The sequence below is a fragment of the Gobius niger genome (genome assembly GCF_951799975.1).
Source record: "Gobius niger genome assembly, chromosome: 8".
Lineage (NCBI taxonomy): Eukaryota > Metazoa > Chordata > Actinopteri > Gobiiformes > Gobiidae > Gobius > Gobius niger.
Genome location: NC_136859.1, coordinates 17,394,967 through 17,416,280, shown reverse-complemented (window position 1 = coordinate 17,416,280; position 21,314 = coordinate 17,394,967). Strand labels below are relative to the sequence as shown.

General features: G+C 39.5%; 5 protein-coding genes across 14 annotated transcripts in view; 2 read left to right on the top strand and 3 right to left on the bottom strand.

The window, feature by feature from the left end:
• The window catches only part of LOC306967230 (focal adhesion kinase 1-like), a 36,486-nt gene extending 29,329 nt beyond the window's left edge, over positions 1-7,157 (top strand). For 5 of the 9 annotated variants that reach the window (XM_079562169.1, XM_079562163.1, XM_079562159.1 and 2 more), the window contains 7 exons: positions 887-949; positions 1,900-1,939; positions 2,110-2,213; positions 3,214-3,369; positions 4,830-4,910; positions 4,993-5,078; positions 5,430-7,157. In XM_079562169.1, coding sequence (XP_079418295.1) covers positions 887-949; positions 1,900-1,939; positions 2,110-2,213; positions 3,214-3,369; positions 4,830-4,910; positions 4,993-5,078; positions 5,430-5,556 — 657 coding nt within the window. In that variant the 3' untranslated portion in view covers positions 5,557-7,157. The remainder of the gene's footprint in view (positions 1-886; positions 950-1,899; positions 1,940-2,109; positions 2,214-3,213; positions 3,370-4,829; positions 4,911-4,992; positions 5,079-5,429) is intronic. The other 4 variants (XM_079562165.1, XM_079562164.1, XM_079562168.1 and 1 more) reach the window with 2 other exon arrangements.
• A 437-nt stretch (positions 7,158-7,594) lies between these two features.
• On the bottom strand, positions 7,595-8,746 carry LOC306967234 (uncharacterized protein). The gene is made up of 3 exons (XM_079562174.1): positions 8,641-8,746; positions 7,923-8,039; positions 7,595-7,849 (listed from the first exon to the last, which is right to left on the bottom strand). The coding sequence occupies exons 1-3, from the start codon at positions 8,681-8,683 to the stop codon at positions 7,638-7,640; spliced, it is 372 nt and encodes a 123-aa protein (XP_079418300.1). The 5' UTR covers positions 8,684-8,746; the 3' UTR covers positions 7,595-7,637.
• Positions 8,747-9,375: 629 nt separating this feature from the next.
• On the bottom strand, positions 9,376-13,388 carry LOC306967232 (lipid scramblase CLPTM1L-like). Its single transcript, XM_079562172.1, has 17 exons — positions 13,081-13,388; positions 12,743-12,834; positions 12,478-12,646; positions 12,234-12,361; positions 11,772-11,850; positions 11,581-11,698; positions 11,410-11,504; positions 11,254-11,338; positions 11,079-11,179; positions 10,952-11,005; positions 10,823-10,873; positions 10,654-10,736; positions 10,550-10,584; positions 10,416-10,471; positions 10,265-10,309; positions 9,956-10,089; positions 9,376-9,875 (listed from the first exon to the last, which is right to left on the bottom strand). The coding sequence occupies exons 1-17, from the start codon at positions 13,273-13,275 to the stop codon at positions 9,809-9,811; spliced, it is 1,587 nt and encodes a 528-aa protein (XP_079418298.1). The 5' UTR covers positions 13,276-13,388; the 3' UTR covers positions 9,376-9,808.
• A 669-nt stretch (positions 13,389-14,057) lies between these two features.
• On the top strand, positions 14,058-20,976 carry mrs2 (magnesium transporter MRS2). Of its 2 annotated transcripts, XM_079562033.1 has the most exons (12): positions 14,058-14,793; positions 14,933-14,997; positions 15,150-15,186; positions 15,290-15,402; positions 18,860-19,021; positions 19,096-19,226; positions 19,510-19,626; positions 19,958-20,027; positions 20,114-20,196; positions 20,285-20,402; positions 20,488-20,592; positions 20,668-20,976. In XM_079562033.1, exons 1-12 carry the CDS (start codon positions 14,517-14,519, stop codon positions 20,710-20,712), a joined length of 1,323 nt encoding a protein of 440 aa, XP_079418159.1. In that variant the 5' UTR covers positions 14,058-14,516; the 3' UTR covers positions 20,713-20,976. The 2 variants fall into 2 exon arrangements, with proteins under 2 accessions (XP_079418159.1, XP_079418160.1); XM_079562034.1 differs by lacking the exon at positions 15,150-15,186.
• LOC306966735 (integrin beta-1-like) lies at positions 16,161-18,258 on the bottom strand (the record flags this gene model as incomplete). The annotated part of the gene is made up of 5 exons (XM_079561550.1): positions 18,012-18,258; positions 17,637-17,847; positions 17,445-17,577; positions 16,715-16,997; positions 16,161-16,431 (listed from the first exon to the last, which is right to left on the bottom strand). The coding sequence occupies exons 1-5, from the start codon at positions 18,245-18,247 to the stop codon at positions 16,161-16,163; spliced, it is 1,134 nt and encodes a 377-aa protein (XP_079417676.1). The 5' UTR covers positions 18,248-18,258.
• Positions 20,977-21,314: the final 338 nt, after the last annotated feature.

Below are 21,314 nucleotides of genomic sequence, written 5' to 3'. Positions count from 1 at the left end.
GAAAGAAATGTGTGTGCAGTTAAAGCTGACATTGAGGAGGCAGCAACGGTGAAAGGGCAGTTCTATGTAAATCTGTGTTTGATTGAAGGGTCGGTTTGTCAGTGTGTGTGAAAGAGAGAAAGTTGGCTGGCAGGTGTGGCCTGTGTGAATTCCAGCCTAATGACAGGCTTTGAGAATCTGACAGACCAATCAAGAGTCTGCCCTCCACCACAACCACGAGCTGACCGAGCACACGTTACTGAAGAGCACGTTGTTGTGTACGGCTGCGCATATGTGCCGTGTGGGCTCAGGGTGGCTGGTTTTCATAAGATTGTCACATTAGCGTGGGGTGAAACTGGGAGGGGAAAGAAAGGAGGGTTTGTGAAAAAAAAAAAAAAGTATAGGACGCGCTCAGACTGCTGTTTTATTGGCAGGGTTCTCCATTCCTCCTCTGCTCTTTGCCTCGTTCCCCGGGTTAGAGACACATGCAAGATCTGTGTGCGAAGGCAGGAAGCTGGAGTTTAATCTAAATTCTGCTGATAAAACTGTCACAGATTTGACAGAGAGGACAATAGGCATAAACAATTGATGAAGATGATGGAGGAGTAATCACATTGTCTCAGCGAATCATATTTTGGATAATATTGTCTCCAGGACTTTGGATGAACGCGTTGGAAATGCTGGTCTTTAAGTCCTGTCTCGGGAAACTGGTATGGATCTCAGACTGTGAGATAGTTAGTTACATGGTTAGTTTTTTGATGTGAGCTGTATTAACTTCACGAAGTGAGAGTTGTGACTTGAATGATATTATTGAATATCTGAGTTTTACATGGGCCGTGATGACTTGTTTGTGTTGATATTGTTTAATAGATTGTGCAGCTGTTAAGTGTTTTATTTGTGTGTTTAGAAACCAGACACAAGAACCTCTCGAGGGAGTCTAGACAGAGAAGATGGGGTACTGCAGCCACCTGTAAGTCTCTGATGTTATAAAGTTACATTTTTATATAAATAAGCTCTTCCTATACGTATCTCCAACTCACATGAAGTGCATGGGCCGTTTTTTGGGTTGCGGCTAATGACCACGGGACAGGAAATGACCTATACATGGTTCAGGGTCAGTGGATTCCCACAGCATCGGTCTATATATATTATTAAGAAACGTTTTTTACCTATTGTACCTTCAGTGATATTATAATGAGAATCACAAAGTGCTTTTTTTAAAACTTTTTATAAGCTTCAATTCTCTCGAGTTTTTTGTATAAATGTGTTTCATTTCCCAACCACTAAATTATATTGTTTACCTAAGGAAAATGCAACTTCTTGTGAAAGTAGTAATCTAGCGCCCTAAACATTGTGTGCCCTGATGCAGCAGAGGCAGTTGTAGAAGTCTGGTGTTGCCATGGGGCAGATATTTCTGTCTCTGTAATTCGTCTCTCCGCTTGTCTTCCTCCTCCTCCCGCTGAATGACTGTGGTTTGTGGTGGGAAAATCTCCCTTGTTTGTGTGTGTGAAAAAGGCTGGTATTTCTGGGCATCAAGGATGTCAAACTTTTGGTCTTTTAACACTAAGGGACAGTTTATGTTTATATTTTGAGATAAGATGCAATGGTAAATACCTGCTCAGTATCAATATAATTACCCTTTATATTCTTTGAAATAGTTTTCAAAGAAACTGCCAGATTGTAGCTCTCTCAATGCTGCTCAGACCACACACCCCTGCAAAGTGAAGTTGACTCCACTGCTGACAACTGAAGTGGTTGCGTTGGGACGTGGTGCTGTGTGACAGGAAAATTAAACTAGATTCTCTACATTTTTCAGAAACAGCGGCGTTTTTGCTCATGAAGTTTTAATTTCCTGTGAAGTGCATTAAGTGTGTGAGTGGTAACAGAATGTTTTGTTTTGTGTGTTGTTTGTTTCTACAGACTGGAAACCAGCACATATACCAGCCTGTGGGCAAAGCAGGTAATTGTCAATTATTGTCCTCAGTTTACTGCCTGCACAACCTTTGTTAGCAGATCATCAGCTGTGCATGTTTCAATGATCAATAGCATGAGATTGTGATTGTTACTAAAAGCTCAAAATGAAACTATAAGAGGATTTTCAAGTAACAGACCTTTTTTTCTTTTCTTTAGAACTTCCAGCTGCTCCGAAGAAACCCCCTCGACCAAGCGCCCAGTGTCAAGTGGGTGGCCTGGCCTGTGTGAATACTGGAGATGGCTACAATGATGGAGTGAAGGTGCATACGCCAGAGAAACGTCAACACATGCACTCACATTCAGACTCATGGCTACTATAGTAAAGTGCCTTATTAATAAACCCCAACAACTACGACTAATCACAGCAGCTACGTAAACCTAGACGAATATGGTTGAATATACACCGTGCATGTTTTAATGTTTGCCTTGTATCTTCTTTCATGGATGCACTCTGTCCCTCCTCTCCCTCCTGCACTCTGCCTTACTGTTGACCCTAAGCCCTGGCGGGTAAGCAGCACACTGTCTGTGTGTGTTTACTGTGCGTCTCGTCACCTCTCACACCTTTTCTCCTGTCACAAAAATCATCACCATTTTTACATTGAACACCTCCCTTTGGTTATTCCATTTTCACTTCAGCAGTATTTAAGTAATATGTACTAGTAGTGGTAAATATAGCATGGTATGGTTCTGTTCTGGTAGCTCTAGTGTAAATTCTACCACCAAGTCGTTTTACTCTGAAATCCTCGTTTAAGTGTGTATAGAGTACAAAAACACAGAGGAACTATATATAGTACAATATATATATATATATATAATATATTATATATATATATTATATATATATATTATATATATTATTGTACTATATATATATATATATATATATATATATATATATATATATACTATAAATAAATGCTTCAATATTTTTTATTTTGACAAAAATACCTTTATATCTAGTTTTTTTTTCTTTGTATAAAATGAATACGCTGGAATTAAATATTTAGTTTTCTCAGAGAAAACTTGTGAATTTTCTCGCCATACGTTAGCGCCACCTAATGGACAGAACGCACATTAATACCATAATTTTTAAGAAACTAACCTCACATTTTCATCTATTACCAGTACATTCACTTGACATTTTTGTTTAACCAATTAACCTACATTTATGTCAAAGCCTGTCCTGAATGGAAGTATAATGTATTACGATGCTGCATATTGTCTTTGGTTTTGTTTCTCATCGCTGCTCCATTGTTTCAGCTGCAGCCTCAGGAGATCAGCCCGCCTCCCACGGCCAACCTGGACCGCTCGAACGACAAAGTGTACGAGAATGTGACGGGACTCGTGAAGGCTGTGATCGAAATGTCCAGCAAGATCCAGCCAGCTCCCCCAGAGGAATACGTTCCTATGGTCAAGGTAAAAGTGGATATTTATGTCAATAGGTTTAGTTCACAGCGGTCCATAATACGAGGTCCTCAATTCAGATGGAGGGCCTATCGTTTAAGATTCAGTTGGTGCAGCTAAGAATTGGATTGTTGTTACTATGGCAACTTGGTTTATGGTTAATGTCTCTGTAATGGCTGGACCCGTCCACATGAAATAAAAACTGTTGCAAAGTTCAACGTCTTCTCTCTCAGCACATATGACCTTAAATGATTTTATGTTCATATGTTCATACCTGATTTTCTGATTACAAACCGTGAAAGAGGAAGCCACAAAATTAGAATGTTAGTCGTGGTCCAGGCTCGTTCATGACTTTCCCACTTAGTAATATCCCTTATTTTATACCTGAACCTTATCCCAATTCTTCAAAGTTACGAATTTGTTGGATCATTTCAAAACTTGCAGGGTCGCATTTCAGGGTCACTTTCACAGAAATGCTTGAAAACTGAGAAATTGAGACAAATGCTTTATAATGAGATGCAAATAGATGTATCTATTTGCACTAAAAAAAAATCAAGTGTAGTGCCTTTAAGTAAAATTGTCTCATAAAAGTGTCAGGGCCCAATTTGGTCGTAATTAAGACCGAGATTTCCATGGGAGCGACTAAATGTCTTTCCTTGGTTGCACTGATTCACCTGCCCTTTGCTGGCCATAATTTGCATAGATTTTCATAAACTTAATTAAATTAACTTGTATATTATCTTAGTACATCGATTTTATACCAGTTCATAGTGTGAATCGCCCAGTCTCAAACTGACTGTCCACACTTTAAGATTTTAGTGGAGTTTTCAACATGTATGACTGAAGATGTTTTTAAAGTGGAGCACCTAAATGATGTCCTGGTGCGCCTAATGTAAAGTAAAAATAATAATCATAATATACATAAAATACTTCAGCGACTATTTAATGTTCGTCTTGGAGCCCTGGGTGTCCAAAAGTGGAGACAATATTCAAAATGATGAGCTTGATGTTGATAATATGAAAACACTTTCAGATATATGCTGAATTTTGCAGCTTTGTCATTATTAATCCAGTCATCACTTCCAAATAATGACCAACATTTGGAGATTTTCTGTTTGGAGATTTCTTTCCAAAACTGTGTCTCTCCTGCAATTATGACCTTTTAGTAATGTATGTCGTGAACGCAACCTATTGGATGTTACTTGTGGGCGACGCGAATAAATCGAGTGCGAAGAGTAATATGCCGCGCTGTCGGAGAAGAATGTTAATCTTTAAACATAGTTGACCCTTAATCTCACGGAGCTACATCTTTCATCAGGTTGTAATTAATGCATGGGAGATATAAATATTATACAGTCCAGCTTTCACCACATGAGTAATTGAAAATGTTCTGGAATACTTGCACACTAAGTAATTTACACTGTTTTGCAATGTTTTACTGTATGTTTTGAGTAATTTTATCTGCGTTTTAGGATGTCGGTCTTGCGTTAAGAACATTATTGGCCACAGTCGATGAGACCCTTCCACAACTCCCAGCCAGCACACACAGAGAGGTACTGTTCACATGGCAAACCTGTGCATGGATGGTCTTCAGCTAGTCGATTGTGAGCTGATTTCACTTTGTTTTCTTTCTAGATTGAGATGGCACAAAAGCTTTTGAACTCTGACCTCGCAGAGCTCATAGGGAAGATGAAGTTAGCCCAGCAGTATGTGATGACGAGGTGAGTACATGTTTTTACACCGGTGTTGTGTTGAAGTCTTGCAGTGAAATGTATTTATTTTATTCCTGAAACATACACTTTTAGACGATGAATGTAATTTACAACACCCTTAATATTTGAAAGTGAAATTAATACTTGGAAGTTTGTTTTATATTTTTTCAAAACCTTTTAAATCTTTACTGTAAGGAAACACAGTGTTCACCAATAGAATAGAAATACATTTGATTTCTGGATCAGGCTGCTTCATAATAAAGAAATCGTGAAGAAGAAAGTTAGATACTGAAAGAGAAACTGAAATTAAAAGCTCTTGAAAACTGGGTACTTACTGTATTATTATCTTTTACTTTATAGTCTTCAGCAGGACTACAAGAAGCAGATGTTGACAGCAGCCCACGCTCTTGCGGTTGATGCCAAGAACTTGCTCGATGTCATTGACCAATCACGGCTCAAGATGATGGCCCAGTCCCGTCCGCACTAACCACAACAAGCTACAAGACTTCGGGTATGACATTAAAAAAAGCCCTTATCTTGGATCATGGCGGGGCTTAAGACTCCTGGACTCTTGTCACAAGAGAAAGTGAAGCTGAACGCTCCGCCACGGAGTAACTATGGGTCTTATATTTTGATATAGTCTGTGAAGAACCACGAAGACAAATCTGTGCATTATCATGGGATACACTTTCTCCTCCACTGTGACACAAACGGTAAAAAACAACTCCTGAATCAGGGACCTGGCAGCTCGACTCTGGACGGACTGGAACAAGGCAAGAAAGAAGCTAGAGTGAGTTTTTGGATATTGTTTATAACTTAAATTGAGCCAAAATTATGGGAATACAATGTAAACAAGAGAAGAGAATCATCTAGTCTGTGAATTTTCCAAAGCCATGATAACCTGATTTACTGCATTGGATCTGCATGAGAGTGAGGTCTTTTTCCTTTGAGTCCTGGATTCTGCGGCGGATTGATTTCACTGTCAGCTAACATCAATATATCACTGACCGGATCAAGCCACGCTTCCTGTCTGCCTTCAGTGGGTCATCTCTTCGAGCGAACGGCTTGTGTGGATGAAATTCAAAACCGCGTCTCTTTTTGCTGTTCCCGTATTCTCTCCATCGTTTTGGTTTATATTTATAGACGCAAATTGCAGAGGACGAGATGGTCAGAACGGGAGATGGCCGAGGAAAGCAGGCCAGTCAACTTTTCGTACGCAACCGGAGAAAGAAAAAAAAAAACACTCAACTTTGCTTCCTCTGGACCAATTCTTCTTGGTCTCCAGCTGCTCAATGTCTGACAGTCTTCCTAAAGTGAGGAGGATATGGTTTTACGCACCACCCAGTCTTGTACTCTCATTGCAACTCACAGTCAAGTACATGATAAAAAAAAAAAAAAAGAAATATTGGATGACAATGAGCCACTTTATATTTATCTAAGAAGAACACACTTTTATATCATTGTTTTGTGCCACTGACGTATAAAGGCCGAGCATCTTACATTGTCCCAAAGAAAGCTACGCTACACAGAGCACCAGTCTTACCTTTTGTGCTAACGGACCCTGCCTTCAATCACCGAAACTACAGGGAAACTTAACACGCATCAAATGTGGAGCCACAAAACTGGAACTTGTCTGTGAGACACTAATCACTGAAACGGACATGCACAGCGCACGCGTCTTTGTCGGTGTTGAGCCCGCAGAGTATGACGCACTGCTATGTGAAATGTACAGGCGGTCGTGCCAGTATAGCATGATATACTGGAGTGGCGGTGAATAGCATTTTTGCACAGCACCAAACATATGAAACCATTTTTACCCCTATCGTACCCGGGCAATATCAGACCACACGCGGTAGCTGGATATCATGGGGTTCAAAAATGTGCACAAATAAAAAAAAAAACAATCTATTTTAACTGTTGTGTAAATCTGCTCATGTTGCTATATTGTAAGCTATTACTGGTGTGCCTCACTGGTGAATTGTACAGAACTCGTACTAGTAAACACTGGTTTTTAATTTGTCGTCTGGGCTGGACCGGCCATCTTGTCAAATAGGAAAAAAAAGCAATGAAATAAAACAATACTAAAATATAACAAAATGGTTGCTTTTATTTCTTTTGAGTTCACACATTCATGAACCAATAAGAGAGGAATAATTTAAAAGTAACACTAGTGCATACAGTACAATATCTTCATCTACAGTTTAGCTTCTGGCCATAAAATTCATCCTTGGGTTATGAATTTCCAGGGATAATGTTCAAACTTCAAAACACACTTTACCTGTTCGAAAAGGATCAAAAAAACAAAAGATGGGGATCATTTTAAGGGAAAACTCTTGGAAGCGTTTTAGTTGTGCGTTCATTTTTTTGGGTTAATATCCAGGGAACATAATTGTTAGTATGGAAACAGAGCCACAAAATGCATTCCCTCTCATCCACCCTGAAATCATGCTATTACTGTGTTATAAAGTGCGACACTTTCTTAAATGAACAAACCTCTCTTTTCACAGCAGCATGCATTCTCTTTAATCTGGTTCTTACACCCCTAACCCCAGCTCTCTTTGACCACGGTCATTTCAGCAGTAGCACAAGTAACACAGCTGTCAGACTGAGGAGTGTCACTTGAACATGCACGGACGCCGCTGCACTGAAGTTGCAGAGGTTGTAGGCGCTGCAGCAGGTGACTATGTTCCCATTCCCATTGGCGTCTGTTGAGGCTGTGGCTGCTGCTCCGTTACATGTTGCTTTACTGGAACACTGTTTTACTATGGCCTTTGAAGAACCTTCAAGCACATACAGTTATTTGTTTTTGGATGCATTTCACCTCCTGAGTAGTGTTTTTGTTGTAGTGGTTACCTAGGATGTCAACAGTCGTCATGCACGTGTCATGTATTGTCTGGCACGTCTGACTGTTCTGGTTGCACGCATCATTTGTGGTTGAAGAACTGCACACATAGCAGTCAAGCAGCAGTGCTGTAAAGAATAAGAAAGGGTAGTAAAATTATTATGGCTGGTTAAATTGGACAGTGAGTAAGTACATGACATTGTAATAACAATAGCCAAAGACTTTGGCTACTCCCAAACCTTTATGCAAACCTGTCAAGCTAGTCTATACTGAAACCTCATGTGAAAATTTAAAAAGGTGAGATGTAAAATGGAAACACGCAAACTCTCTGAATACAGTGTTTTTAAGTATGAATTTTTGTGTTGTTTTGTATTTTCTTGCCTCATAAAAACAATATTCAGTAATAATGCAGCATTTTTCATTAACTCCACATACATATGGAAAGCTACATAGGTGGCCACAGCTGCCCTGAGGTAGACTGACGTAGCCTGCCAATCTATATGGTATTCAGATGCAGACACAGCTTAATTATTGTTTGAAAACCATAAATTACCAAACCATAAATTATTTTTTTATAAATAAAAAGCCATCTATTTTAACTTATGATGTTATCATGTACATCAAAGGCCATTCTGTCTGTTCATGCTACACTGCCCATCCCAAGTTAAAATTCACAGCACAAAGTGGTCATCTGTCTCTGGGACCCCCACTCATCTGTCATGTACATACCTGGTGAGAAGAGGAGGCTGAGGATCCCGATGGTGAGCAGCATTTTCAGCAGCTTTGTGGTTTCTGTCTGTCCTGAGCTGTATGACCTGTGTCGCTGTGAGTGCGGTTTGTCGAGATTGTTTTCCAGAAGCTCTTCATCCAGATGACTGTTCCACCCTTTTCTCTCAGCGCTGGCATCAACACTCACGTGCACACAGGTGACAGGGCATTCCTCGGGCTCTCTTTGGTTTCACAATGACATGTTCTCTATTTATCGTCTGTCAATCACAGACATGAGTTCAAGTGCCAGAAGTTATGTCGTGCTAATTTGTAACCATTTAGTCTAACCTTTCAGCTACACAATTTTCCTTTTTAGAAATATAGTCACAAACAAATATTGCACAAAACAAAACACACCGAGCAGCAGCAGTAAAATAACCCAATTAAATTAAAGCAAATAATTGACCTGAAGTCTTCCTGTTTTCTACACAAAGAGTAAGTAATACACTTGTTTGAATGGATCACAGAGCTCAAGGTAAATATTGCATAATGACAAAACTTGAAAACAAAGAAAGTCAAACCACACACACCCAGTGCACACCCTTACCATGTACAACAAGTGTCGTCAGGAGTCCTGTAGGGCCAGAAATGTCACTGAGACATGTATCGATATCAAAATGTAAATACTCAAAGTACACAAAGCTGTATTCTGGTTCAACAGAAACCACACAGACTGATCTGTCTCGTGTCTAGTGATACATGAGATAGGAGCATACCAGGTTGGAAGCCGTTTTTATTTTTTATTCCTTGTCATAAAACTTAACAAGGCAAAAGCATTGTCAAAGAACAAAGCTAACAATTAGAATTATTTACACATTTTACTTCATAAAGCAATGCTTTCTTAGTCACCATGAATCAGTTTGCATGACCTTTTGCTCACATGCAAGTTCCTGTACAGCAGCAGACTCCAAATGGTTTGGCGTGTGATGGGGATGAGAATAAAAGGATAGTAAAGATTGATCATGTTTGCCTTGAATCTTTTAAAAATGCAATACTAGATTGTTCATAATAAAGCCATTAGAGGGAAATGCAAGATGAGAAATGCAGTAATGTCAAATGGCTGTTGCATTTCAATCTTGTACTTATTTTCCAGCCTGTATTTCAGACAACAGCATCATCATCATCATTCTCACTGAGTCTTTAGCTTCTTGTTGTGTGTCCCAGAGTCTCGTCTTCTGAATTTGGAGCCATATTTCCTGATGGGACAGAATAGGAACATGATCTAAGTTTTGTGTTCCACTTATTTGCAACTTGAATCATTTGTTCAATGTCCTACCTGCGCTGGTAGAGGTACAGGAGAAAGAATACCTCATCTCTGAAGCAGCAGAGTTGATGAGATGAAGTCAGGGAAAGAGAAGGATTCAACAAGGAAGCAACGTAGCACAAGTCTGATACGAGCGTGTTGACCCCCTGCAAAAACACATTATTATCAGCAAAAGTCATTCATTTATGTTCTGTGCATGGCATTTTCCCTAGCTATTTTCCCACTGTCGAGTAAATATTTTGTTTATTATTATAACATATGGACACACAGCCAGAAAAATGTGAAGCCTTTTGTAAAAGAATAATGAAAGAATGTGCTCACTCTGTATGTCAACACCGCCCCCTGTAGGTGGCTCACAGACTTCAGCTGGAAATGGGAGATTAAAAAAAAGCAGACATATGGTCGGGGGTAGGACATGTATAAAATATTAATAGCAGGAACAGTTCAGCTGGAGCTCATCTGATAAATCTACCTTATAATTGATGAAGAGCTGAGGAGCCATGGTCAAGAAGCCCAAAGCGTACACCCCTGTGAAGGCACATACAGAAAGGCGTGAGCCCACACATACGAAACATTACACGTGAATTAAAATAAAGCCTAACTCACCAGTCACCAGGGTGTTTAGCAACCAGGAGAAGTAACTGAAAACACAAAGAGCTTTAATTCTGGGGATTGATCTGTAAAGCAAGTGGGTATTTTACAAAGCTCACCACTTCTGTCTTAAATAGGCCAGTGAGAAAATAGCTCCGCTGATGCACAGAGGATAGACCAAGTAGGACAAGTATCTGGAAGCCTGTGGAGATGGCAATGATAAAAAAAACAAAACATTATTCTCTGAGGGATACAACCAACTAAAAGTAAAACATCTAAAGAATGTACCTGTGTGTCATACTCCACTGTTTTCCTTTCTTCCTCATCCATTTTGCTTACCTGATACAAGTATAGTATATTGTAAAGAGGCAAAAGAAAACACACACTTTGATTTAAACTCTCACTTTGGATACTCACTTTTAACCCTCTCCACTGCAGTTTAATTTTATAGACATTGAAGACCTTCCACACCTGGAATAGGAAGATATTACATAAATTATTGCGTTGTGTGTTTATTATGTGCCCCCTTAATGACTTCTCGTACCTCTACACAAGCTCCCAGGCCAATGGGAATCAGCACTAGAAGGCTTGTCTCCTCCAGCAGGTGCATAAAGATAAGTAATGTACTGAGACTGCGCCACAGAACTAGAACGGAATAACACTCAAGTCAATATAACGTTAAGTCTTTTAAATTTATGTACCAATAATCAACTACCGACCAGCCTTTCTGGACATTCCCGACATGCTGGACTTTTGGCTCCATGAGCTGATGTCATTTTTTAGAGCTAGACATTCACATACAAGCTGGGAAAAAAAAGTCCTATAAAGTCTACAAATACAAACATTTTATTTCAATTTTTAAAAACATTTCTTACCTGTAGGGATGTGATAAGGGCTGTCAGCACTAACAGGTAGAGGTTTGAACCCACAAGTGTGTCTTTAATTTCATCGATGTTCTCCTCAGTAAAGCCTAAAATGATACGAGAATACATGTAAGCAGATGTCACGCGAAGATCTGGTAAAAAATAAACTTTCAAATTACTCACCAAATTGTCGAAGAGAGTAAACCATGTCTTGTAACTGGGCCAAAAATCTGAACCTCCTCAAAGAGATTCCCTCATAAGACACAGAGAGAGGCAGACGCACCGTGCTGCTGTTGATTCCCTGTAGGGGCAAAGGATCAAGGAGTGTTAATATCAATGAACACCAGTATTTCCGCATGATTAACTAATACAACCATGAGGTCTTTGACTCGAAAGCTTAGTTCGTTTACGAGCAGAAGAGGAAGGTAAACCATCTTTCTGTCATTCTTGGAGCTGTATGGATGAGAAAAATATATTTGTTGATCACAGTGTTTTAAAGTTGACATTATGCATTAGTGTGCATTATAAATATTCTTTTGGCTACTGCAGCACTGATATTTCATAGCATATAATTTGAAATGATGTATATGTATGGGATAGAGTGTAAGGAGTAGAACACTGGGCTGGTGAGGATTAAAAATTGACTTGAAGCGCCCTCTACAGGCAACAATGGGAATGACACGTGATTAATAGAGTTTCAAGCTTTCACGGACAGGGAAGAACACACTTTGAACTGCGGGTCCAGTATTTTGTGGAGGGAACAAAAAGCTAAAAAAAAATTGCGTTGATTTTGTATAACACAGTATGTCTCCTTAAAATGTATCGTCAGACCATACACTTTCATGAAGCGGCGCACGTCACTGGGAAGTCCTGCCTTATTGAATGAGAAGCTTTCTGACATCATTATAATGGACAGATGCGGTCTCCAGTGTGATACAGGCTTTTGTTTCCGAGACCTGCTCCTCTGAGGGGACAATAAAAGTACATTTGTTTCAATCCAGTCACATTGATTCACAAAGCAGTGTAGTTTATGCAAACCCCACAGATTGTCTATGTTTATGTGCCCACCTAACCACCAACCTTGTTCTCCTCTAATAATGTGGGAGTATGGTAGTAGGTGGTGAGCTTGGCAGAGTAGTGCACTTCTCTACTGTCGTCTAGGGGAGAAACTCCATATTTGTGCACATATACAACAGCATAGAGACTGCCGTTAGCTCTGGTTTCTTCTGGCACAATAACATCAACCTGTCTAAAACGGAAAAAAGATATGTTATTTTTCCTGGGACACGACAGTGGGCTATTTTTTTTAAGTGTTGAGTGTGCCTTCTTGTCCGTTTTAACTAACTTTTCAAATGAAGATTGAGGGTCAAATGGGTCAATCTTAAGAGCAAGGTTAAGCTGGCTGTTGTCTGGTACAAGGCAAGTGAACACGCTCATCTGTAAAAGTTAGAGCCGATTAGAATACAAGAGTGAAAGAGGTGGAATAAAAATAAATAAATAAATAAAATAACATGCAACCACACATTAATTTAAAACAATAAAAATAACGATTGCATTATGCCCTTTGATGGATGCACTAAGAACACTGCACCTATAGCCTACATTCCTGTAGTGTTTAAGAGTATCAGTGCCTGTAAATTTACCTATGCACATAATATGATTGTAAAAAAGTGTCTTCTATACCTGCAGTCTGGGTCTTGCAGTCAGGTAGGAGGTGATGCAGTGCTCTCCTCCGTCGCAGGGCTTGTTGTTGAGGAAACCGTAGAGCAGCCAGGCGGTGTGCACCATGTAAACCACAAACACGCCAAGCAAAAGCTTAGTCCAAGAGCTCTTCTTCTCGCCATTTGCTGACGGTTTGGAATAACAAGAAGGAAACATGGCAAAAATATAGAATATACATAGAGCCTACAAACTACAATTGTGAGTGAATCCTGCCCTCCAGAGCTAAACACTACACTACAGGCAGTACGCTTCCTCCTTCCCAGAGCATCCTTCCGGTTCCTGCATCCCCGACGTGGATTGGAAGCACGGGCGTGGTGGTGCTGATGCTGATTTAACCCACCCTTTTTTCTTTTTCTTTTTTTTAATTTTGTGTTTTATGCTCTTTTTAAATTATTATTATTATTATTATTATTATTATTATTATTATTATTATTATTATTATTATTATTATTATTATTATTATTATTATTATTATTATTATTATTTATATGTGTGAACGAATTAAAAGTTGCGCCTTTTAACGATTAGATTACGTGCCGATTACGGGAAAATCCACTGTTGCCATGGAAATCCGCCCTGGCTGCTAGCATACATTTACATAGAATAATGGTATAGCTAAAATGCTAGCAAAGTGAAGAAAAAAGCCGTGGAACAACTCCGTTAGTTGCTGAGTAACTACTGGTAAATACAACGAACTAACACACAGTGGTGTCCAAGTGTTTAAATGTGAGCAATAACTCCAGTATTTGTCTAATTTTTTGCTATCATCATCATATATAAACAAACAAACAATTAAACTGTAACTTTCTACAGGCACCATAACATGAAGCTAATTAATACCCAATATAAGAAGTCCACACATTCTTATTCCGTTTCCATCATGTTTTATTGTAGTGCAACGGGTCTTCACCATGTCTTCACTTTATCTTTGCATATAGAGGATCTTTGCTCCGAGTCCGCGCGGTGCATCCTGGTCACTCGTTGCTCTTGCTTCTCCGCTCATGCTCTTCAGGATGTAAACATTAGCATAGCGAGTTTGATTTCACTCATTTTCTCTCGCTTGTCGCTGCGTTTTTGTCCTCTGTTTGTGCACCGTCTCTTGTTACATGGTTGAAGAAGGCGGAGGGAGGTTTCAGCACTTTGCAGCTAATTAGCAAACATGGACGCAAACAGCTGTAGCTAGTACTAGCGAGAGAAGTTAGAAAGTCAAACTACGCAAATGGAAAGGGCATTTTTCCCCTTTTGGATTGAGGCACATGTTTGACTGGACATTTGGACTCTCTTGACCAAGGTGCCATGTTAAACCAAGGGAAACCCATGAATAGGACATCTTATCAGCCCGAATACTGATTGAACTTGGTTTCCTGTACCCATTTTCAGGCTGTCATTGGGCGAAGATGCTCATTTCTGCATGGAGGATCTGTTTAAGGACCTACTTACCATTTAGTATGAACTTGTATTCACATAATGTTTCCAGACTTATGCCCTTGGGTGGGTTACGAACTTTGGTTCTTATAAGTCGAACACAGGAGCCTAGCATTTTACATGGAAATAAACTGGGATGGTGCAGGAATCGCTGTCATTCAAGGACTTTCACCAGTAATCAGCAAATTAAGCATAATCCTGGTGGGCAAGTCAAAAGGAGTCTGCTACAAGTGGGAACAACATGGCCTGGTAAAGCGTAACCTCTTAAATATAGCTATATGTTAATGCATAGAAACTGTCACGTGTAACAACTTAGTAATTATCAGCAACAACATTTGGAAAGTGTTATGTTCATCACACTTCACAACTTACAAACTTCTTTTTACAGGTTGTCCTATTCGTCATGCCGTGTCAGAAGCATCTCTCCCCAGTGTGGCTCCATCTTTTGTTGTGGTAAATTTCCTGAAAACCTTTATTACAGCTGTGAAAATATCCTTTTAATTTGTTATCACATTTAAAGCTGGTTTACGTTTCGCATCCAACTACATCACACAGCTTTCACCCCATGTGTGTGTTTCATTATCACTGTATTTTATTTTGTTTAGATGAGGTTTGACCAAGAAGGAAATGTTACAACCTTTGGTAAGTCAAGATGGCAAATAGATTTGTGATTATTGAGGTATTCTGTTGCAACTGCTAGTCGTGTTCACCCAGTATGTGTGCTTTATCTCTCTTTTTTTTGCAGAGAAGAAGAAAACCGAGCTGTGTCAGGAGCTCAGTCTGCAGGCCCGAGACTTACGATTTCAGCACAGCACAAGCCTCACTGCCAGAAACAACTGTGTCATCATCAGAATGGAGGTATCATCTATCTCATATTGTACCTTCCAATCGTTTGGAAATACACTGATTATACATGGATATCACGAAATTGCAGTGTGTAATGTCAGTTAAGCAGTACATTTATTGATACGTGGGGCGAGGACATTCTTTAGTCTTTGCCACAGTCAGTTGGCCATTAGATGATGAACCGGAATAAGAGAAATGGATATAGCAGCCATCCTTGCGACTCATCATTTTACAAAGCTTTGTGGTGGGGACATCCTGTTTTGTGTCGACTAAATTCACGGTTAATTCACCACATTCGCTGTCGCACCTGTAAATCAATGAGAATAAATCATTTTAGCAATTTTTCAAAATGGAAAAAAAAAGCCTTTATGAATGAATTATCCTTTTCAGAGTGCTTTCATGCTTTCATTCTATTATAGTCTGATTCTCAAATATGATAAAGATTATTTCTATTGGTGGATTATAAGTAAGGTCTACTGCACTGTTTTACCCCAAAGAAATACCTCAAACCTATAACACAACTGGAAGCCAATTGCCTAGCTATCAAATTGTCATTGAGCTATTGTTACTGTTGAACATTCATAAAATGCTTAGGTCTGGGGTAAATTCCATTCATTGGCCATGATACAGAAAGGAACTGCCTCTACATAAGTTTGAGTAGATTTTTTCATTAATAAAAACTTTATTTTCAGCATCAGACTTCTACATTGGAACAAATAGATGGATATGAATCCTTCCTAAACACACTGTAAATGTGTCCACTGTGTTCCTTACCTGTCTGATTCAAACACTCTGCACTCGGCGCACCTTATATGCCTTTGGCACCGGTTTTCACATGTGGGGCAGGACTCACAGGTCGGCCCGCTGAACGGGGGCTCACATCTGCAGGCCCCACAATCGCACATGCCGCGTCCGTTACAAATCATCTGGTTATTGGCCATGCAGGGAGCAAAGTCCATTGTGCAAGTGCAGTCATCTCCAGTCCAGCCCTCGTCACAAAGGCATTCTCCGCACTGACACTTTCCCCGGCCCCCACAGAGACTGTAAAATAAAGTCAGTGTCTCAAGTTGAACTAGCTTTTATCTAATACCTAACTAATGTTGTTCAATACATCAGATTCACTTGATTACACTTTATAAAGGTCAAGAAGAGGTCACAATTATATTTGACTTTAACTGTCCAAATGCAAGTAGTTTGGCAAGATAGGCATTTGGACCTAATGCCTAACAAATACTAATCAGGTTGTATTTGTAGATTTTCTGTCTGGATATTATTGACGTAGAAGATGAACCCAAATTATTGCGTATATTTATGGGATCTTTACCTGCCATTGTACCGTGGGCAGTCAAAGTCGTTGCATTCACAGAAGCGGCCAGAGTATTTCCCATCGTTATCAGGAATCTCATTACAAACACAAAAGTTGTTGTCGCAAATGCCTCTCCCACTGCAGACAGGAGCAAGTGGTTTGCGGCGACAATAGTTATTGTTTGTCTGACAGTTAGATCCACTGTAGGGCTCCTGGCATAGACACAGCCCACACACACGAGACCCATGGGTGTCACATTCAGGACTGTTAGGCTCAGGTTTGTGTTGGCACTCACAGTCACCTGAAAGAACATACAGTACATTAAGTGCAGTCGTTTCAGAAAGTATTCACTGTATTCAGAAAGCGAACTCTGCTGTGTTTTGTTAAAGTGTCTGATACTGAAACTTATGATGTTCAAATTGGGTTTTTTATTCATGAAAGAAAAGGAGGGGGGGAAAAAGGCCTTTTAAAGAGGTTTCACCTTTCTGTATCATGAGTAATGAGTGGAATTAACAAGCTAAGCATGTTTGAGTGTTGGGCTGATCACACACTGAAATTGCATTACTTCGTTTTACACATATTTGCTAAAGGTGCATTATGTAACTTGTTATGTGGAAATTCAGGGTAGAAATGGTACAACAAGAAAATAAATGTGCATGATAAAATAAGAAAAGGTCTGGAAATTGTATTAACCCAATGTTTAATACACGATGGCACCCTAGTGAAATCGTGCTAGTGAAATACTTACATTCTAAAGATACTTCAAGTTTTGTAATTTGTGAAAAACCACTTGGTTTTATGTGAACAGACCAGGGTCCAGTTTTGTTTTGTGACTGATTTGAATCATCGTTGCTTGGGCACTCATCAGCCAACAGAGAGACCTAGATTTAAAATGCATTTGTTTAGGCAGTTGTTGTTATTTAATAGCCGGTAAACTCACCTCAAAAACTGCAGGATGTGTAGTAGAAATCTGTTTGAGTGTGATATTAAAAGCTTCTGGTACAGTCGAGGTTTCCAGCGTTAGCTCCTTGTTGAGCTGGTCACTGGATCTGGTCAAGGTCAACTCGAAGACCCGACTTACCCCTGGTCTTAAAGTTATGGATAAGTCTTGGGGCTCAAGCAAAATGGATATTCCATCTGCGGGCTGATTCCTACAACAAGTAAAGAGGAACATCATAACCGTGTTCTTCATTTATACACCAGGGTTAGTTCATTTTTCATCTTTTGTAGAAAGATTATGCAAAAAAACTCGTCAGACGAAATAACACTGCATCATAATCCAGCTGAATGCAAATATACTTTTTAGAATACATACCTCAATATCATAACGTCGCCTCTGGGATCATACACCCGACTACATAACCCTCTATGAAGCGTCGCCGCAGTATCACAAAGGGGGGGTAACTTGGGATCCATGCACCAGCCACAGTCCGGGCCAGACCGTATGCATTCTTCGCAGGATGAGGCTGATTTGAGACAGGTTAGGTTTTTGGTCCAAGTCAGACTCAAAAGACTCGCCAGCACAACCAAGCAAAGCACCCGACCGTCCATGCTGTAATAAATAAAACACGCAAATAAAATGATGTATACAATTAGCTTCTCCTGTACAATTATTCATGTTGTATTCCTCTCGATTTACCTTTGCTGTTTCTTCAAAAGTCAAAAACCAGGAGTGATTTTAGGATGAAGGAACTCTGGTCTAAAATACAGCTGATTTGACTGTGTTGATTTGTCCCCCCCCCCCAAATATTGACAGATCAGAGGTCATTCAGTGAAACACAACCGGCAGCAGCTTCTGAAACTACGAGTCGACAACAGCAAAGTCTTGTCAGTTGTGCATCTCAGCAGTTTCAAGATCTATCTTCTTTTTTCTTTTTTTTTCAATGATTTCCTTATTGGGCATGCATTTCACAGACAAAGCGTGTCATGAGGACCGGTTTCAGCTTTGGCCACTCAACACATGCATTCACACATACAATGCACCGGTTGGAGCTGGGTTTGAAAAAGCCGACTTTATGGATCTGGATCTGGATCTGGATCTGGATCTGGATCTGGATGGACAAAAAACGATGGCCTTCTTTGCTTCACTTCCAACTTCAACTTACTTATTAATAATATTTTTTGCGTCTGACTGTCTCTTATCTTGCCTCTTTCTTATTGCAGACATTAAAAGCTATAGTGACCCTGAACAGCCTCTTGGTGTTGGATTTTCGTGGGATGGGATTGGAGCGCTGGCTGGTGCTGGAGCTTGCCCCTCAGCTGGCTTCTCAGACCCACTCTCTGCCCTTTGAGTTCAGAGCTCTTGAAGCCATTCTGCAGCACAGGGTGAGCACTGGCAATGTTCAGAAAAACAGACCCTGAATGGACATTGTCTTATCTCAGTGAATGTCTGTCAATAGGTAAACACTCTGCAGACCAGGTTAAATGAGGTGGAGCCCGTTATATTGGACACACTGGAGTCTCTCGTCGATCCTAAAATTCTCTCTGCGGACCGAAGCAAGCTGCATGTGCTGCTTCAAAACAGCAAGAGGTACTAACGAGTTTAAGTTCAGTTTAAGTTTTAGTTTTCTTGCTTGTTGATCTTTATTGAAATCTAGGAAAATTAATTACTGTGTAAGTCTATCTACCATACAATAACACATATTACATTCATAAAAGTTCATTGCACATGATACAGAAAGGTACAGCCTGAGTCTAGATTTATATTTACAAATAAAACATTGGTATCGAACCTCATCAAAAGAACATGGGGATAAATGGGGCTGTGAATGCTTCTGAATGCTAATATCTGTTCTCTTTTTGGCTTTCATTAGTTTGTCAGAGTTGGAAACGGACATAATAGTTTTCAAGGATTCACTGCTGAAGATCTTGGATGAAGATGAGATGATTGAAGAGCTTTGCCTGACCAAATGGACCGACCCAAGAGTTTTGTATGTCTTTAAAGGCCCTTTTTTTCATCGTAGAGGAGTAGCATTTGTTTTGTCCTTCAGTATACTGTAAAGGCAGACATTTGTGGAAAAAATACAACTGTGCAAGCCAAAAATCAGGCATTAAATTTTGAAAAGTCAACATTAGAACTATAGAAACACTAATTGTACATAATGCTTTTCAAGTGCTCACCTAAATTTTAAACCTATGTAGAATGTAAAATCTTCAACAACCTTCATTCTGTTGCCATATGCTTAATAATACTGTTTTGAGATTGCATTTACATTTAATATATTCATCTTCTTTTGTCTGCAATGACCATTATATTTACAGTGAAGAAAGCAGCCTGGGTATCGACCACGCCGAGGAGATGGAGCTGTTGTTGGAGAACTATTATATGCAGGTAAAAATAAAAACTTTCAAATGCACTAAATTTATACAGTAGCCTCTGAATACTGCCTGCAAAAATATATCCTGTTTTTCATGGAGGCTCAGGAGCTTGGGAACACTGCCCGGGAGTTAAAGGGACTAATAGACGACTCTGAAAGTGTCATCTTTATCAATCTCGACAGGTACATGACTGGAATATTTTATCTTTGAATACGTGTCATTTGTTTGCTGTGACATATTCAAATGTAATGTGTTCTTCTTTGTTTATAGTCATCGAAATGTTATGATGCGTCTCAATCTACAGCTGACAATGGGCACCTTTTCGCTGTCTTTGTTTGGTCTAATTGGAGTGGCCTTTGGCATGAATCTGGAGTCGACATTTGAAGAGGTAAATGCTATTCTTTATTATTAATATTTGTTTTGTTGTTTGTGGTAATATTTCTTCATGTTGTATGTTGTGTGATCTTTAATAGGATCCTAAAGTATTTTGGCTCGTCACTGGCTTTATGTTTCTGGGGAGTGGGTTAATATGGAGGAGACTTCTTTCATTTTTGGGACGTCATCTAGAGCCTTCATTGGTAATAACAATTTTATTTTTCATGCATTACTGTTCATCTTTAATTGTCAGATTGTAAATGTGTTTTTTCTTGTAGATACCCCCAGTTTGGAAAAGGAATCTGAAAGGTGGAATGAGATGATTATTTTGTCTGCCGTGTAAAGCACCTAATAACCTCACGATGGTCCGACTCTGACCCTGTTGTTGGACACGGATGAATTCCTGATGTCTTTACGGTATCTGTGACAAACCGTACAAACTGTAAACATAGTTTGCTGTGTTTGATACAATCCAGTAGAGGTCAGGATTGCATTTTGACAATTACCTCCATCTTCCTCCTGTGACTTACTGTGTGATTTGTTCACAAACTGTGTGTGTAATATTTAAATGAGCACATGAAACTCAACTTAAATTAAAGTAGCATTTTTTAAATATTGTATTATTTGTTACTGTACATTGATCACAGCTTCATGCCATCGCAAAATGACTTTACACTAAAGCACTTAAGAAATAAGCGGTTTCGCCGATGGTTGAGTGGTTCGGGCTGCTGCTATGTGAGTGTCATGGGTTTGAGTCCTGGCCCTGACAGTTTGCCGAATGTCTCCTCCTGCTCTTCACCCTCTTTGTCCTGATTGTCCTGTTTAATAAAGCATTTGGAGCAAAAAATCTTTCAAAAAAAGACATTCAAAAAAAGACATTAATAAAATAAAAAATATGGGACTAGGAGCCATACATCACTAAAAA

Coding starts and splice junctions, on each gene's coding strand:
- LOC306967234 (XM_079562174.1), bottom strand. CDS start 8,683: ATGCTGCTCACCATCGGGATCCTCAGCCTCCTCTTCTCACCAG. Junction 8,040..8,640: donor CAGCCTCCTCTTCTCACCAG/GTATGTACATGA, acceptor TATTCTTTACAG/CACTGCTGCTTGACTGCTAT. Junction 7,850..7,922: donor GACGACTGTTGACATCCTAG/GTAACCACTACA, acceptor ATGTGCTTGAAG/GTTCTTCAAAGGCCATAGTA.
- LOC306967232 (XM_079562172.1), bottom strand. CDS start 13,275: ATGTTTCCTTCTTGTTATTCCAAACCGTCAGCAAATGGCGAGAAGAAG. Junction 11,006..11,078: donor GCCTGGGAGCTTGTGTAGAG/GTACGAGAAGTC, acceptor TTCCTATTCCAG/GTGTGGAAGGTCTTCAATGT. Junction 10,310..10,415: donor AGCTCTTCATCAATTATAAG/GTAGATTTATCA, acceptor TCCCATTTCCAG/CTGAAGTCTGTGAGCCACCT.
- mrs2 (XM_079562033.1), top strand. CDS start 14,517: ATGCTCATTTCTGCATGGAGGATCTGTTTAAGGACCTACTTACCATTT. Junction 15,403..18,859: donor GTGTCATCATCAGAATGGAG/GTATCATCTATC, acceptor TTCTTATTGCAG/ACATTAAAAGCTATAGTGAC. Junction 19,022..19,095: donor AAGCCATTCTGCAGCACAGG/GTGAGCACTGGC, acceptor GTCTGTCAATAG/GTAAACACTCTGCAGACCAG.